This window comes from Danio aesculapii, chromosome 22 (assembly GCF_903798145.1).
Source record: "Danio aesculapii chromosome 22, fDanAes4.1, whole genome shotgun sequence".
In the NCBI taxonomy this organism is placed as follows: domain Eukaryota; kingdom Metazoa; phylum Chordata; class Actinopteri; order Cypriniformes; family Danionidae; genus Danio; species Danio aesculapii.
This window is the reverse complement of record NC_079456.1, coordinates 10670735-10690047: the sequence shown is the minus strand read 5'-3', so window position 1 is coordinate 10690047 and position 19313 is coordinate 10670735. Positions and strand designations below refer to the sequence as shown.

The following is a 19313-nucleotide window of genomic DNA, read 5'->3' as shown; positions in this document are numbered from 1 at the left end:
CTCTCTCTCTCTCTCTCTCTCTCTCTCTCTCTCTCTCTCTCTCTCTCTCTCTCTCTCTCTCTCTCTCTCTCTCTCAAAAAAAAAAATTTATTAATGCTTTGCTTCTTAGACTTTACACACCTGAAACTTGTCTATAGCACTTGTTCACTGCTGCTCTTATAGTTGTGTAAATTGCTTCCTTGTCCTCATTTGTAAGTCGCTTTGGATTAAAGCGTCCGCTAAATGTAAATTCATTTGACTCGTAGGGTAGGCTTTAAGAAAATACATGAAAAGCTCTTTAATAATGAAAAGTACTTCAAAAATGAAAAACAATACATGTTTATTCAGTGGGATGGTTTCGTTTGAGCACAATACTTAGGAAGTAATACTCCCACACAATACTCCGCACAATACTTGGAAAATAATCAGTGCTTAAATATGTTACAACACAGGAAAATGCAGATTTCCAGTTAAAAGTAGACGTAACATGACCTCGACACGTCTAGTCTAGAAAATATTATTTTTCTTGTGGTGTTATGAAACGGTTTTGGATTTCGCTCAAGACTGTTGAGATGAATGGAAAGTCTAAAGGGATTTAACATGGCTTTATGTCCTGTTAGTACTGAATACAAGAGTTTCCACTGATGTTTGATGAATAAAACATTGGTATTGAAATAAACATCAGTGATCAGTTATCGGCTTTCGCTACACCTATTTCAAAAATGTTTCCTTGTCCAGCATGAATTATTACCAACAATACTACAAAAGGAACGATTGCTGAAATGGACTGTCCATGAACTGCATGTTACTTTATAAAAATGAAATGTGAATATGCAAGGTGACTGTTATGTCTTGAGTGTTTGTATCATTAAAAACATTGAACACTGTGATCCTTAGTTTGTTGCGATGCTCGAATAGACTGTACCACCTTCTGCTTCAGCCTCCTGTGAAAAAAAGGAAGTAGTCAAAAAGCTATACTTGAGTTTTTGTCTTGTTTCTAGTCCAAATATTGAAAATCTAAAAAAAGAAATAAATCATGAGTGATTTTAATTTTTATTATTATTTTTTGTATTGTCAACTTTTTTTAATTCCAATTTTTTTCCTTAAAATTGGTTAAACAATCTGGCAAAGGACCAAGTAAAATCGTTTTGTTTTTGGTTTGATATACGATTATTTTACTTATACCCACTGGCATATTATTTAGATTGTTTTTTTTTTATTTAGAGGAGGAAAGACCACTTAATTTTGACTTTTTTCTAAGAACAAAACAATATTATTGTCTTGAAAATGCTTCTTGATTCATGATTTTTAAATATATGGACTAGAAAAAAGACAAAAACTCTTAAATGCTTTTTCTTGCAGTAATGATAATGCAACAGCTGAACAAAAATATAAATATATATACACACACACACACACACACACACACACACACACACACACACACACACACACACACACACACACACACATATATATATATATGTGTGTATATGTATGTATGTATGTATATGTGTATATATGCATACATACAGTTGTAGTCAGAATTATTATCCCCCTTGATTGTTAGCCCCCTGTTTATTTTTTTCCCCCAATTTCTGTTTAACACAGAAAATATTTCTTCAACACATTTCTAAACATAATAGTTTTAATAACTCATTTCTAATAACTGATTTATTTTATTTTTGCCATGATGACAGTAAATAATATTTGACTAAATATTTTTCAAGACACTTCTATACAGCTTAAAGTGACATTTAAAGGCTTAACTAGGTTAATTAGTTTAACTAGGCAGGTTAGAGTAATTAAGCAAGTTATTGCATAAAGATAGTTTGTTCTGTAGACTATCAAAAAAGAAAATTAGCTTAAAGGGGCTAATAATTTTGACCTTAAAATAGTTCATGAAAAATTAAACCTGCTTTTATTCTAAAAATAAAACAAAGACTTTCTTCAGAAGAAAAAATATTATCAGACATACTGTGAAAATTTCCTTCCTCTGTTAAACATCATTTGGGAAATATTTGAAAAAGAAAAAAAAAATCAAAGGGGGAGTTGGGGCTAATAATTCTTACTTCAACTGCATATATTCACTCATATGCATATAAGCATGCATATCACAAAACCACAGTCCACAAAATCATGAAGAGTTTGTGAAAAGTGGCAGCAAAACATTTCAGATCTGAAGCCGGTCAGCCTGCAACATGTATGACGTGATCTGCACACACACAGGTACATGATAAATATTTGCACACAAAAAAGCAACAACGAAATCACAAACTGCGTCAGACAGCGCAAAGACAACATCACGAGCATTATCTCCTGGTGTGTTTCCAAATACAGTAAAACAGCACAACTAAAACAAAACAAGAGATGACCTGGCAGTAATACATAAATGGTAAGCATAAAGCCATTAATTAATTATTTACATGTCATTATTTTGTGTTTTTGTTAAGCAAGTGTAAACAGCAGCTGTTTTATGTAAAAATACTCTGCAGGCAGCCCGCAGGAAAATGTAATTATGTTAGTCTGTTTTACATAGTCCAGAAGTCTGCCTTATTATTTTAAAAACAAGATCAAAAGCAGTGGTTTGATTGATAAAAAAAAAAAAAAAAAACACGTTCTCACTTTCAGAAACATAGAACGGTCAGGTTTGGTTCAAGTATTTCCATGTTGGCCTGGTACTCTGTGGTACGATTACAAACCTTTCTCAGCCTAGAATTCTTGAAACAGTGGTGCTGGTAGTGTGTGACTGTGTCTAACTCTGTTGTCTGCCTACCAGTTTCTTCATAGCTGGCTAAGGGGAAACATGCTATTTAATCAAACAGCTATTGATTGTTCAATATGAAAAGAGAACCATGTTTGAGATCAATATTTGGTCTGATGAGGAAACGATTGCGCTTATTGATATTCGGATAAAGTTCAGCAACAGCTGGAGGGTACAAAGAGAATCTCTTGTAGTGACACATGGTACTTCCAAAATCACATACTCCCCTACTATATAGTATGTGAAAATTGTATGCGAGGCAAGTAGTATGCCTGAATTCATAGTATTCTAAAAACAGTAGACGAGAAGTACCTCTAACCTTAGTTGTGAGATTGTGAAATTCAATTCATGTTAATTTCTATAGCACTTTTACAATGTAGTTTGTGTCAAAGCAGCTTCACATAGAAGTTCTAGTAAACTGAAAACTTGTCCGTCCCGTTTTTAGAGTTGAAGTTCAGTTTAGTTTAGTTCAGTTCAGTGTGGGTTATTTTTCACTGCTGAGAGTCCAAACACTGAAGAGCAAATCCATCAATGCGCAGATCCACAAGACCCAAACCAAGCAAGCCAGTGAAGACCGTGTCTAGGAACAAACTTCACCAATTGACGAAATTGAAGGGGGACAAATAAGTGTGCATCTAAAGGACACTTTACTATCCCACAAGGCCACACAAGAGAATTTATGAACGGGAGTGAAGTGACACAACTGACGCAGGTCACATGATAATGACAAACAGCTGATGTAGTACATTCAAAATCCATGCTACTCAGATTCATACTACTGTATATAGAACGCACTTTTCAAATGTAGTACTTATACGAGTACTGTGTGAATTTTTTTTTTTTGGACACAGTTTTGGGCCCCGTTTACACTAATACATTTTAGTTTTAAAACGGCGTTTTAGAATGAAAACGATCCACGTCCACACTGGCATTTCATTTGCCGTTTCTGAACAGCTCTTCTTCTACACTACTGCTGAAAATGCGCATCACTTGACCACACACACTCTGGCATGCGCTACAGCATATGCCCATGTCTGAGCTCCAGGCAGTCAGTGGGTGCTTTGAGCACAAAACCCCAGGTTAGAGCTGTGCACGTTGGACTGTTCATCAATAATCTACTAGATCTAATCTCACTATATTTAAGTATAATATTTAATTAATCTTGTATATATCTAACGACATATTCCCCGACTTTGGTCTTTTGAATATATTACTTTTTCTCAGGTAACATGTTTTGACTGGGCGCGAAGATAAGTTAATATATTATTTTAACCATGTACACTGATTCTACATATTGACTGATTGCTTGCCTTTATTTCTTATAATGTATAAACCTATTGTATGTTATACTTTGCCACACATGATCACATTGTTGGCCATTACATGGCCATTATTGATTATCAAAACTAGAGAGGGTATGTTTTATATTTTGCACTAAAAATGAAAGGAGGCAGTTCTGTTATAGGCTTCGTTTTGTTATAAATTTGCATACAGTGAAGATGACACTCATATAAATATGTAGCTAAAAGATGCCTTAACATTTTTGGCATCTGTTAAGTTGTTAATATCAAATAAGCAGTTCCTCATAACATGTTTTCATTTTATTGTTAAGATAGTGAAACAACGTAGCCAGGGAGATGTGAATGACGTTATAAAGTACACTGTTCCTTTCAAGATTTACCCAATGTGTCCTCTGGAGTTTGTTTTCCATATCAAACTTGCGAAGTCTGAACTTAAAAGGAAAAGATGCAAGACTGAAATTTCTGCACTTAATATTGAGGAAAAAGCCCCAAACTTTTTCAGATGTCTCTGTTTTCCCCATTCCACATGGCGCAGCAGCATTTCAAAATGAAAACGACTTCAGATTTTTGCTCTTCAGCGTTTCCAAAATGCTCAGTTTTTAGCGCTCGAAAACTTTAGGGCAGTGTGAACGGCAGGCATATCTGTAGCAAAACATATGCGTTTAAAACTAAAACATATTAGTGTAAATGGGGCCTTAGTCTCTGTTGACATGCATATCCTCTCATCATCTGTTGGTACACCAGCTGTCGTCATTTGGGTCAAGAGCAGTGTCCTTTTTTCTGTTATTTAGTAAATGTATTATCAATTAAAAAAGGTGTCCAAACATTGCTGTTATCATCACTCTTGTGTTATGAAGACAAACATTGATGCATATCAAAAATCTGTCATCAGCACCACTAAACATTTCAACTGTTTCCGTGCTAAATCCCGGATCACAGTGGGTAAACAAAAAAAAAAAAAAGCTTTTGTTTCCAAAATGACAGTTAAGACAGTTGGAGCAGGTGTGTCAGCCGGAATATTGAGTTGTTTTCCGTCAGTTAAGTAAATCTAGTTAGATTTGTAAAACTCACCAAACCTGATGTGTAACAAACGCATTGTCAGAATTAATAATGGATGTCCCTTAAATGGCTAGAGATGCTTCTATGCTTTTCTGTTGCTTAATTAGTATAGCGTGGTGACAGATGAATTATGTTCATGATCCTATTTATGTTCATGAATTGTTAAATAGGTCACTTTGGGGAAAAAGTGTCTGTCAAATGCGTACGTGTACTTTAGAAAGAATAAGCCATGTCAAAACAAGCAAGCACAAACTACGATGGAACAATACTGGTTCGTGCACAATAATGATTTGTGAGCTGTTTGCACAGACAGGCACCAAGAAACATAGCAGAACCGGATCTTACCGTATGGTACCGCAAATTATCTGCACAGAATGTAGCTGTAGTATACTGAATTTCGACCTCAGCTTCAGCTGTTTCAAAATAATCGATTTACCAAAAATATATTTAAATCTGAAGTTTAGATTATATTTTTTCCAAGGTCAATTAAATATTTTGGAGGAAATAAGACTTGCCACATCGTCCTTGTTTGCACTTGCTGTAGCACCAGACCGTTAATCCCAAAACTGCAATTATGAACAGCACCACGACCAAAACTATTAGTGGTATAAGATAGTGATTTGCCTCCAGTTCTGTAATGATAGAGAAAACAGCATTTAGAATAAGTCATGCAAGTCTGAGTTCAGCAGACACAAAATAGATGATCTGCAAGAGAAGTAAATCGTACAGTTTCAGTTTTAAGTTCCAAATCTGTGAAACTTTTCACATTTCGTTTTTGCCTTGCAAGATGCTGATTTGCCTATGCTCAGAGTGTATTTAACACCAGGGGTTCATTTTAAACTCAAACAGATACAAAAAAGAGAGTTCAAAAATAGCTTATAAAGACCAACCCGTATTAATTTATATATCAATACATGTCAGGAGATCAATAACAGCTGATATACCTGCACATGTGTGACAGAGATCAATGATGTCCAGATGTGTGGTGTGGTTTGTGAAGGTGTTGTTGATCACACAGCTGTAAGCGTTTTTATCCTGATATTCCACCTCCAGAGGTAGAGAGAGACTGATGCTGAGATCAGAAACACTGATGCTGGACGTTACACTGTTTCCTTTGTACCAGGAGAGACTCACAGCACTCACATTCACCACTGAACACAACACTGAACATCTGGAAAAATGCGATCTTGATGATTTTGAAGAACAGTTTGAACTGTTATTGTTGATGAAAGGAACAGGTAGTAGAGCTGAAAAAATGTAGAATAAAAAGAATGTATCAATAACAATCTATGAAAAACATAATACAGATTCTAGGCTAACGAAAAAGTAGAAAAAAATAAGACTGAAAAATAAAGATGTACATAATTAGCTAATTAAATGAAATAATAAACAATTAGACTATTATGCAGCACTCTAAGTTGAGAGTAAAATTAATTCACAAATTAAAACTAATTAGCAATTATGGGATGATTTGTGACATGATTTGAATAGTTTACTTACCAAAGACTGTAACATTAAATCTTTTCAGTGAGGTATCCATTGACCAACTGATCACAGTCAGTTTATAAGGTCCAGTGTGTTCAGTTCTTATGTTTCTGATGGTCAGAGATCCAGTGTGTTTGTCCATTTGTAGTTTGTCTTTGAATATTCCATCATTAAAGACAAAATTTATGTTAAAACCCATTTGTTCCCTTTTCATGATTTCAGCTATTCGAATGTTTTGAGGTCCAAATGTCCACACTATCTGATCACCTTCCTGCACTTCAGTAACATCAGTGTATAGTGGCACAGAATCTCCCTCAGTCACTAACACTGATTTAATTTCATTTGCATCCCCAAACATGACTGAAACAGAACAAATCAATTTTATTTTATAGTTCACAACCAGCAAGCAAGGCAACAAAGAAATAAGGAAGGATAGTTCAATTAAATGTAAGTTAATATTTAAATCTTCTTCTATTTAAAAAAAAAAAACGAAAAAAGAAGCCAATAGAGTGACATAAGCAAAACATGACAAGCAAATATGTGAATTTATGTGAAATGCGATGTATTCCACTCCCGATTTGCGTTTAATTAAAAATAAACAAATGAGACTTACCCTGTGTGATCAAAAAGCACAGATAGACGTATGCAGCATCTGTTTGCATATCCCTTAAGGATTTCCTAAAGCTTTCTAATCTAATAAAGTCTTCATAGCGCCGCGAAGAGCTCGTTTCTAGACCTCTAGCCTTTTGCAATCACTGCCCCCCTGCATGTTTTTTTTTTCACAGAAGAGCGGGAAAATGACGCAAGATGACATGAACAACCCGCGTGCATTTTATGAAAAGATAAAGGCGCATATTGCTGGCGAAAGATTTACCGCCGCTTTTCATGAGTTTATAAAACACCTTTTACTGCATATATAGATCACTATTAGCTTCGTATTTGATTTAGTGTGCAATGTTAAACTAAGTTAATGTTTGCATTTACACGTGATCAGTTTCTGTTCTTCTTTTGAATGGAAATCGATCTCTTTATTTTATCTTTAAATCTGTTATTTAAATTCAAACCGGTTTGGAAAATTAAAGGGTGCGTTAATGATGACAATTTTCAGTTTTGGGTAAACTCTACCTTTAAGCCACAGGAGCCACACCATTGTTCACTTTACAGCTAACAAATTCCTACAACAAAGCTATTTTTTTCAGAACATTAACTTATATTGACTTCATCACGATTACATCACTCCTCCGCCAGATAAAAAAAAAACAAAACAACAACAACAAAAAAAGGTCAAATAATGACATTTACTTATTTACATTTGCCGACTTTGTGTTCACACTTTTCTTGAAATTTTTAACACATTGGGTTCTGGTTGGCCACCATTTCCTCTTCAGCAAACTACAAATGCATTATAATGTTAAATCTGACTTAACGGTGATGTGGTTTAGCACATTATTCAATTACTGGTTTCAGAAGTCTTTTTTTTTTTTATCCGCTACAAGTGGGTTGATATATTTGTTATTTTAGAACATTATCTGCATCATTTAGATTTTATGAATGGAGAAAATGCAAAACTTTTCAGTGTTAGCATGTCTTCCCTGTTTGGAAACACTAAATAACTGTGTGCTTCGAGATTTAACAAAAAATAAAGTAATGATGTAATGTGTAATGATTCTTTAAAGAATCATAATTTTGCATGAAGCAGGATGACATTAGTGCAACCGATCAAAACATCTCATAATGTGGCTAGGTGATCAACACTACTGTGTATTTGTAGTGTTTACAGTTAATAATTTATCAGACGTTCATTCTGAATTCATCATAAAGCCACCACAATTAACCAAATGTTAAAGAAAGTAAATAAATATATAAAACTACATTTAATGATAACTTGCATAGACAGCAAAAGCAGGTCAAAAGCACGCACAAACACCAACCACATACACCTCCGTGTATCTGCTGTGTATTTACAAAAAACATAAAACCACTCGGTTCATAAAGCAGACCACATCACATCTCCCTCTGACTTAAAAAAAACTGCTACTGGGTCACGGTGCATGAAGACCCTCATGTTTCCTCCACTCAGAGGCCTTGTACATGTCAAAAAAACAAAACAAAACTGTGTCTGGTCTTTTGTCATGGAAATCACCTGTTTGTCCACCTTTGTGTGGGAGACTGTAGATGTTTGCTATCTTGAAACAAAAATGTGATGGCAAGAAACGCTTCAGATAACATTGCAATTTAATCCGTTCTGTTGAGCCTGAGAAAAATAATTGCTGCATCTGTAGAAGTGCTACATGGAAAATTTTGGTTGACAAAATGGAATAATATTAAGAAAAATAAATGTAAGCCAAGCTAGTTAGAAACATTAAACTTTGTCAGTAAATCAGCTAATTAAAAGTATATTAAAAGGTCATTAAAAGTCCTGGTGTGTAATTATAATAGGTCAATAGTGTAAAGACTTTCATGTTCTCACAGCATCATTGCTAGATCACTGTCTGAGAACATCGGTGAGTACTATACGCTATAATATCTATAAACGAATGAAAAATATATAATTAGTAAGTATCCGTACAATATAATGTTGAGCTGTTCGGTAGGATCTCTACTTATCTTGACTCATGTTGAGCTTTAAATAAGGGATAACGAAGATCCAGAAGGTTGTTATCACAAAATGAAACCTGACAGGCTTATTGGCATCTCGAAGCAAAGCTTAGCACTGTGGAATAAGATCCTTTTCTGCAAAAATAATCATCCTGGATGTACTTTATCCTGCTTATTACAAAGCTACTTGCCACGAAATATAAAAATAGATGCAAAATATTGTTCCGAGCTGTAATAGTTCATAATTTTTTAATTAAACACAAAAGCTGACAGAAACAAACAGCTGATATGTTACTTTCACTTGTGCATTATTCAGTCACAAGATGGCGCCAAACAGTTAAAACCGCAAAGCTGACAAACAAATTGATGGTAAGTTGCTTGCGCATTATTCAGCATAGATCTTTATACTACATGTCACCTACGCTATTGTTGTCTATTGGAATGAATGCATCAATAGAGCCACCATTTTAGTACGGGTAGTGCTCCTTTGAAATAAATGTGGGACCAAGATGCAGATGCATATTACACATGTATACATAAATCTATGATTGGGAGTTTTCACAATAGTGAGTAAGCCAATGTGGTTTTAAATTACAGAAATTTTAATTTTATAATGTTACATTTACACAATTTTTCATACGTCCTGGGAGCATTGTACAAATGTGGTGGCGATATTTAAGCATGCTTAGGATCCGTATGCGATATCTAGAGTATATATCTATGATTATTCTGTCACAAGATGGCACCAAACAGTCAAAAACGCTAAGTTGACAGAAATGAATCCAGTTGATTAAAGTATACCTACTTATTAATTATTCATTCAGAAGACCAAACAATTCGAAAGAATCAAAAAACGTAGCATGACAGCCAAGCACATACACATGAATATGAAAGTTTATGGATTTGAAGATATTCAGGTAATCCGAAGTACTTGAATGTGCCTGCATTATTTAGAGGTTGTTAACTGGGAATAATCTTGGAATGTCATGACTGACCAATCAGAAGTGAGTATTCCAGACAGTCAGATAATAATACAAAATAAACCATTTTTGATGAAGCTAAAAAAAATCAATTCTCATCATTCTAAGTAAGCTAGGTCCCTGTCAATATCAAAAGCAATTCTATGCCCTAGAAAGTGTCACATTTCAATACTTTATCAAAACCTTGACCTTAAACCGTGATATTATCCAAATCATGTGCAATTTGTTTCATTGCACCCCTAATAATTTGTTTTTATTACAAATACTTGGTGATGTGGTGCTAAGTTTTCTAAAGATTATTGTAGTTTGTAGTTGATGTGGGTTTACAAACTGCTAAGCTTTGCATTTTTATTTCATTTTAGTTTTATTTTCACCAGTTTTGTTGTGTCAGGTCTTGTGATTTTTCCACACTGCCCAGATATACCACAATTTGCAAACACAACTTATTTCCATTTTTAACATGAACAACGAATATATCACACCATCTCTGTCTTTCTGTACAATAGCTGTTCATTGTTTTAGATTTTAGTTTTCTAAAATGTAAAAGTTGACTAAAATATATTACTTGTTTCCATATTTTGTGCTTGACTGAAGTGAAAACAAGAGCTTATTTATGCTTTAACCCTCCTATTATACTTGGGGTCAATTTGACCCCATTCATTGTTTAACATGTGTGCATATATAGTTGACATTGTTTTTTTTTTTTTGCTTCATATTGAATGACTTTTCCTAATTTAATGGGGAAAACTTGATAAACATAAAATTAACATGATATTATTTTTTCAATGCCCTGTACACATTTTTGTAACATCGGCGTTCCTTGGGGTCAATTTGACCCTAGGGTCTTTTTGCTGTATAAAACATAAGAAATATAAAAAAAAAATACACATATTTGTTTTGGGAGATATTTTCTCCCATATCATACACTTTGATGACAAGGAAACAAGGAAGGGCAGACGAGAGCAAATATAAGTGATGGGATAAGTGGGTCCAGCGATTTGTCCTTTCTTTACAATCCAGGCCCCCACATCACTGTGGATGAATGTCTGATTCCATTTCGTGGTCGCTGTCCCTTTAGACAATATATGCCCAGCAAACCATGTTTGTTTTTCTTGGTGTCAAATTGACCCCATACATAATTGTGTTCCAGTCCTTGCTAAAAAAATTATTATTTACATATGTTATAAATAACAAAAATATATACCAATAAAAAGTACAAAATACACACACACACACACACACGTATGTATGTATGTATGTATGTATGTATATCTATATATATCTATCAAACTGACCCCAGTGGATAAAAGGTGTTAACAGATTTTAGGGTAACAGGAGGGTTAAAACTCAGTGAAGCATAACAGAAATAGCCCCCACATAAGCTCAGAGAAACTGTATGGCTAAATTTCTCTGTTTCAGTTTTGTACGTCTCTTCACCCACTCTCACTAACAATAAACCACATCCTGGCCACACTGTCAGACAGACAAACAACTTCACGTGACAACAGAAATGATATAAAGCAACACTTAACTCCTATAAGCATATCTTATTTAGCATTACACAAAATATTGTGTACATATTTCAGAATAATTTGAACAGACAACTAATTGTCAATGTAAAGTCTCCCACCACCCCCTTACAAAAAGTTAAACTTACACCAGTGCATTCAGTGAAAATGACATGGGGACCTAGCAAACCAATGAGCTTTCAAGTTCATTTTGGTGCCAAACATATATACAGAAGCCATGTAACACTGTGCAAAAAATAATTTTCAGACCCATCTTTAACTTTGGAAACCCTCTAGCATTGTATTATTTCTGTTAAACGAATGGACTGTAATAAATGGCTCATCACATTCCCTAATAGGACATGTACATCACACCGACATCTATTTGATGTGTTGCAGATAAATAAAAAATAAATAATCTTCCAGATTAAATCCACACATTTATTAGAGGCCTATAGTTAAATAGATGTTTATATGATGTTTTAGGGTGTTTGTAATTTCAAATGTTTATAAAACAGACCTTTCAGTAAAGCACGGGTGTCCAAACTTGGTCCTGGGGGGCCGGTGTCCTGCTTATTTTAGTTCCAACTCCAATTAAACACATCTGAACCAACTAATCAAGCTCTCTCTGTACACATGAAACTTCCAGGCAGGTGTGTTTGAGGATGTTAGAGAGAAACTATGCCGAACACTGGGCTGGCCTTCCAGGACCGAGTTTGGACACCCCTGCAGTAAAGGATAAAGTACATCCAGATGGCTGCAATCACAGAATAAGGCCCAACAGGCTTATCCGATGCAAAGCGCAAAGAGTTCCAATAATAAAATAAAATAAAATGACACTTAATGTGCCGAAAACACTTTCAGTTCTGAAAACTCGTGGTTTACTGTGCTTCCTTTTTGTGGACTTTAGAAAACCGCAGTGCTCTGTGCTTTTTTTGTTGCTAAGCAACCAACGTATCCAGTGGCGGTTCTGGTTTAAATGGCACCCTGGGCGAACCACCCCATGCACCCCCCCCCCTTCATATTGATATATTTATTTTTCAATAAATATAACAATTTATTTATATTTATTCTAGATAAATACAAATATTAGATCACTTTAGAAATCTTTTGCATGAATATTAATTATGACAATTCAATAGAATACAAAAAAATAAATGTTTCATAGAATTCTGTTGTCTTAGACCCGACTCATGGCCAAGAATTATTGTTATAAAAGACTCATTATCCCTCCTTTCTGCTTCATTGCCATGTTTAGTAAAAGGATCATCAGCATCATCATCATTATCATCGTATTACATAAACTTTAGTTTTGTCAACTTGCGAAAGTTGCTGCGTGCTGACACCGGGGAAAAGGCTGTTACTCCGGTTTCACGATGCTTGAGCGGCATGTATTTTGTTGGCGTGCATGCAAACAACCAGGGTTCAAACAGGAGCGTGTGAAGCATGCGGGAATGGTTTTCTGCATGCATTGCGTCTGTATGCTTTCACCAGCATTGTTTCAGTTGCACATAGAATAACAAACGTGTGCAAAAGATGCCAAATGTGAATGACCGCTAACGTCTTTATTCTGGGATTACCACTCTAAATTAATACACTTGCATAAAGTAAATCGTATCTCAATGCTTTTACTAGGGGACGTTTTATTTTTTATTTATTTTTTTTGCACAGTCTCCCAATGTCGCCCTGGGCGATCACCCATGGCTAAATCTGCCACTGAACGAATCAGCAGTCTTTGGGGTAGAGCGCATGACATCAGGCACTTTTTCTGCAGTTAAATTTTTTCTTTGTTTTGTTTTGGTGCCGTTTTGGATAAGTGTTGTTTTTCCCCCATGTATGGAGCAGGTTTGGCTGTGTATTATGCAAATAGCTAATCTCAGGCATGCATTTGCTTATTTAGAAGACTCCAAATAGAAGAAAGTTTAAAGACAATCTCGTGTGTACCCATGTGTTGTGAAGTAGGCCGAACGTTTTCATAATAAGTTTAAATATGCTTGTAAATACAAAATGTGTACAGAGTTACTAGCGTATGAGACCCATTGTTCTGAGCTGTAATTGTTTATTAATTATTTAATTAAATGTAAAGCTGACAGAAACAAACGAACAAACAAACAAAAAAAAAATCCTGAATGGAGCATACACTAACATATGTATTATTCGAACGCTATCTCACAATAATTCGTAACTTTTTGATTTAGTGGCTAATTCGTATGAAAATGTACACTATCATTCGTATAGTTTAGTACAATTTGCTCTTCTTCAATGAGGGTTAGGTTTAGGGGGGGAGTTGGGTGCCACACCTCCTTTTAAAAAGTTTACATTTTCCTACTTCAGAACTCGTACGAATTAGCCAATAAACTGACAAAACGTCTTTATAGATCTTTGTATACAGCAGATGTTTTTCAGACAAGACGTGCTATCTGAGCTTTGTCTGTCTTCACCCTTGTCCTCCTCCCCAGAAGAAAAGTGATATGTGCACACCTGGAGGTGCTTTATACTAGATGAAAGCACATGTACACACATCAAACATCACCATCTGGTCGAGGGCAGCACATATAATAAACCAAGATAAAAAGTGAGGGGGAGGCTTTATTCTTGAGCCATTTCACAAACCAGATCTGCAATAAACAAGTCCTTAAGAACATTGAAGCTGACTCAATAGAGCCTTTATATGAGATTTCAGATCTGAGAAACACATATGCCAATGGTGGAACAGTATTCTGCTATATTTGATCAAAATCTAAAGAAATATTGAAAAATATTTTGAATATTTGAGTAGTTAAAATGTAGTTTTACATTAAATAATATTAATTTTGATATTTTTCTTTTCAAATATTTACTGTAAATTAATATTGGATTATAAAAACAAAAGCGGCGCTCGGTTATATATTGAGTTTCACTGTTTTGTTTTCTGATAGTTGACAGCTGTCACTGATCTGTCCACATCCAGCAAGGCTATCTATAAAGGAAAAACACACACAATTACAAAATGACGTTCAGGTATACAAGAAGTCACCCATGATTAAATCAAGTGTTTACTGACCTGTGGCAGATCTGTCATCTGAAGACTGAAGATGACTTGAGTGTTTTCTGACATGATTTGCTGTTTTACATCTACAGAGAGCAAAACAAAGAGATTTTGGGTGTATAATCACTTATCTGCCATCTGGTGGAATATACGTTATGTTAATGGTCACATTTTACAATGAGTGTTCATTAGGTCAGTGTTTCTCAACCGCGTTCCTGGAGGACCACCAACACTGCATGTTTTGGATGTCTCCTTAATGTGTCACCACCATTACATGTCTTTCAGTCTCTGCTAATGAGCTGATGATCTGAATTAGGTGTGTTTGGATAAGGAGACATAGAAAATATGCAAAGCTGGTGGTCCTCCAGGAACGTGGTTGAGAAACACTGCATTAAGTAATAGTAGTTAATGTATTTACTAACATACGTGTATAACATTTATATACGTGTATAGCCGGCGTCCGCCGGTTCCTGCCTCAAAATCAGCGAATTTGAGCCCCTTGTACATTAAGGAAGCATTCAGAAAAAACAAAACACCAGCGAAGGAACTCGACACAGAGAAACATAGACACCTACTGCCAGCTAGAGTTTCGGAAGTGTATTGCAGAGCAACAGAAACAGCGCGCAGAAGTATAAATGCACGGCTACGTGCAAGGCTTGCGCCGTGGGTCACGCCGATCACTTGACGCAGAAGTATAAACCAGGCTATAGCCCCCGCTGTGACCGTCGCTATGCACACCTCTCAAAAAATATAACTACACGTCGCAATGACGCGTAGCGCAAGCTCTGTGATTGGTCAGCTTGGTAGCACTGACAAGTCTGGGCTGGACTGAGAGCCGCGCGAGCCCGATGGAGCGATTGTTTACAAGTGTGGAGTGCCGTAAAGGAGCTCAGGATGAAAACTTTTTTTGTGTTTACCTCATGGTTAAAGTTGTTGCACGTCCACCGGTTCCTGCCTCAAAATGAGCGAGTTTGAACCACTTGTACATTTAAGGAAGCGTTCAGAAAAAACAAAACGCCAGATAAAGAAACTCGACACAGAGTAATATAAACACCTCACTGCCAGCTAGCGTTTTGGAAGTGTTATTGCAGAGCAACTGAAACAGCACGCAGTATGATTGCACAGCTACGCGCGTTGCATGCGCTGTGGGTCCCGCCGATCGCTTGACGCAAAAGTATAAACCAGGCTTAATGAGGGATGTAATGAAGCATTTGGAGCTAGAGAAAATCTGATTCTCTCTAAAAAAGACAAATTCTATTAAACTTGACCACCTTTCATACACAATAAAAATCCATCATTTTACGAGTTTTTTCCATTAGCTGAAAAAACCCATAAAACAACGGCGCTTAAATTAGAGAAATTTACAGTAGAATAACGGCAGTAAATGACGGAAATTTACAGTAGAATAACGGCGGTTAAATGATGGAAATTTACAGTAGAAAAGTGGCAGTTAAATGACGGAAATTTACAGTAGAAAAACGGCAGTTAAATGACGGAAATTTACAGTAGAAAAACGGCAGTTAAATGACGAAAATTTACAGTAGAATAACGGTGGTTAAATGTCGGAAATTTACAGTAGAATAACGGTGGTTAAATGACGGAAATTTATAGTAGAATAACGGCGGTTAAATTACAGAAATTTACAGTAGAATAACTGCAGTTAAATTACAGAAATTTACAGTAGAATAACAGCCGTTAAATTACAGACATTTACCGTAAAATAACCGCCGCTAAATTATAGAAATTAGTATAACAACATACAGTAGTATAACAACTTTTAAATTACAGACATTTAACGAAAATAACGGCCGTTAAATTACAGAAATTCACAGTAGAATAACGACGGTTAAATTACAGAAAAAACAGTAGAATAACGGCGGTTAAATTACAGAAATTTACAGTAGAATAACAGCCGTTAAATTGCAGACATTTACCGTAAAATAGCGGCTGTTAAATTACAGAAATTTACAGAACAATAACGGCGCTTAAATTACAGAAAATTATCGTAAAATAACGGCGCTTAAATTATAGAAATTTACAGTAGAATAACGGCCATTAAATTACAGAAATTTACAGTAGAATAACGGCTATTAATTACAGAAATTTACCATAAAATAATGGCTGTTAAATGACAAAAATTTCCAGTAGAATACCGGCCGTTAAATTACAAAAATTTCCAGTAGAATACCGGCCGTTAAATTACAAAAATTTCCAGTAGAATACTGGCCGTTAAATTACAGAAATTTACCGTAAAATAACGGCGGTTAAATTACAGAAATTTACAGTAGAGTAGCGGCCGTTAAATTACAGAAAAACGACTGTTAAATTACAGACATTTACAGTAGAATAACGACCGTTAAATTACAGACATTTACTGTAGAATAACGGCCGTTAAATTACAGACATTTACAGTAGAATAACGGCTGTTAAAATACAGAAATTTACAGTAGAATAACGGCCGTTAAATTACAGACATTTACAGTAGAATAACGGCTGTTAAATTACAGAAATTTACCTGTAATTTAACGTCAGTTATTTGACAGTAAAATTCTGTTCCGCACCCCCGGAAGCCGGAAAAAATTTTTTAAATTACAGATTTTTTTTTTTACAGTGTGTTTTTTAACAAGATCAATGGACCTTTTTTACAAGACTGTCCTGAGGTGTTTAAAGGTCATTAGCGTCTTAAATCCTTGAAAGTTTTTAATATTTTGATTATCAAAAAACATGAACATTTACATGTATTCATGTGTGTATTATTTCATCTTTGCATCACAAAAAAACTCATTTCTGCTTGTGCGAGGTGTTTCAATTGCAGAGTCTATGGGCAGGACAGTACATTTGACATTGTTCTGGCTGCTGTTATTAGTCTCACACAATTTTTTCCTTGTTCTGACTGTCTTGATAACACCATCGTGGAGTTTTTCTTTTATTTCAGCAAATAGGATTGTCAAAAAATTATTTGTTGTATTCTCCCATTCACTGCGCTCTAAGTTTACTTTACTATGACTACGTCCATGGAGAAACCTGGAAATGTGAACAGGGTCCATATTTAGCAAATAACCAAATTAAAGAGGATTAGGCAAATTTTGATAAATATTGGGTATTAATTTTTTGCCCACACATATACACAACTATTATTGTCATTTTCATTATTAGTATTTATTCATGGATTTATTTTTTAATTTATCTCTTTTTGGCTCCGTTATGGTCAAAAATATTTAAAAAGTTGTTGAATAATAAGTAAAACATCAACAACAAATAGATCATATGGTATATTATTTAATAATTTTAAATGTTAAACTCACCCTTTTCTTGTGCTTGATGACACTTCCTGCTGCAACAGCAAACAACAGATGTAAACACTAACAGCCACATGCTGGCTATTACAATCAGAGGAAAGCATATACTCTGGCTCAACTCTGTATATTGAACATGGAGAGATAAACTTAGACTTTTCTTTTTGTAAAAACAACAAAACATCACTAATATCAATGTTCATACTTGTTTTACGTAATTGACACAATCGTTCAGTGTCCAGATGTGTGGTGTGGTTTGTGATGGTGTTGTTGACCACACAGCTATAGATGTTTTTATCCTGATATTCCACCTCCAGAGGTAGAGAGAGACTGATGCTGAGATCAGACACACTGATGCTGGACAATACACTGTTTCCTTTGTACCAGGAGAGACTCACAGCACTCACATTAGCCAGTGAACACAACACTGAACAACTCTGAACTGATGAAGATGGACATAAGCAGCTGATAAATGGAATGGGTAGAGTAGCTGAAAAGATGAACAAATAAAGTTATTATTATAAATACATCTAGAACAAGACGCAGATGCATTCTGGCAGAGACAATCAAAATAAATAAAATAAATGTGAATGTTCACAGTTGAATTACCATTTACATTCTGTATTGAAGCGATTGTTATTCAGCATTCAGTATACACGTTCAGACTAGGAATAATATAGTAAAATGTAATATAATTTACTCACAATAAACGGTGACGTTAAATCTTGTCAATACAGTTTTTCCACTGATCACTATCAGTTTATAAAGTCCAGCATGTTCAGTGCTGATGTTTCTGATGGTCAGAGATCCAGTGTGTTTGTCCAGTTGTAGTTTGTGTTTGAAAATCCCATCATTAAGAACAAAATTTATGTTAAAACCTATTTGTTCCCTTTCATGATTTCAGCTATTCGAATGTTTCAGTAACATCAGTGTATAGTGGGACAGAATCTCCCTCAGTCACTAACACTGATTTAATTTCATTTGCATCCCCAAACATACCTGAAACATTAATATATAAGAAATTATAAACGATGCAGTGTAGTTTAAAATGACAGTTCTAGTTTTAGCTGCAAAAGCACAAAGCATCAGGAAAGTAGGTCAATTAAATCAGGCACACTTACAAATGATAAAATACACAAGTAGAGCGAGGAAAGCAGCGTTTAACATCTTCAAGAAGTCTCCTTGTGGTGCTGTAATGTAATCCGTAAAGAAATAATCTAATACCCCAATCCTTCCAATTTAGATTTGTTGATGAGCACAAACATGTACACTTGCAGACGGCAAATGAAAAACTAATAACATTCAGACAAAATAG

The 19313-nt window shown here is 35.1% G+C and overlaps 2 protein-coding genes across 3 annotated transcripts; both read right to left on the bottom strand.

Moving 5' to 3' along the window:
• Nucleotides 1-302: 302 nt before the first annotated feature.
• On the bottom strand, nt 303-7407 carry si:ch211-236g6.1 (uncharacterized). 2 transcript variants are annotated; one of them, XM_056448305.1, is made up of 6 exons: nt 7202-7407; nt 6604-6948; nt 6048-6350; nt 5619-5735; nt 5449-5516; nt 303-923 (listed from the first exon to the last, which is right to left on the bottom strand). In XM_056448305.1, exons 1-6 carry the CDS (start codon nt 7248-7250, stop codon nt 873-875), a joined length of 933 nt encoding a protein of 310 aa, XP_056304280.1. In that variant the 5' UTR covers nt 7251-7407; the 3' UTR covers nt 303-872. The 2 variants fall into 2 exon arrangements, with proteins under 2 accessions (XP_056304280.1, XP_056304281.1); XM_056448306.1 differs by lacking the exon at nt 5449-5516.
• Nucleotides 7408-14539: 7132 nt separating this feature from the next.
• LOC130216417 (uncharacterized) lies at nt 14540-19307 on the bottom strand. Its single transcript, XM_056448316.1, is given in 7 exon segments — nt 14540-14633; nt 14718-14788; nt 18008-18121; nt 18204-18488; nt 18703-18914; nt 18916-18997; nt 19120-19307. Coding segments are annotated over 7 exon segments (873 nt in total). The 5' UTR covers nt 19166-19307; the 3' UTR covers nt 14540-14570.
• Between the last annotated feature and the right edge of the window lie 6 nt (nt 19308-19313).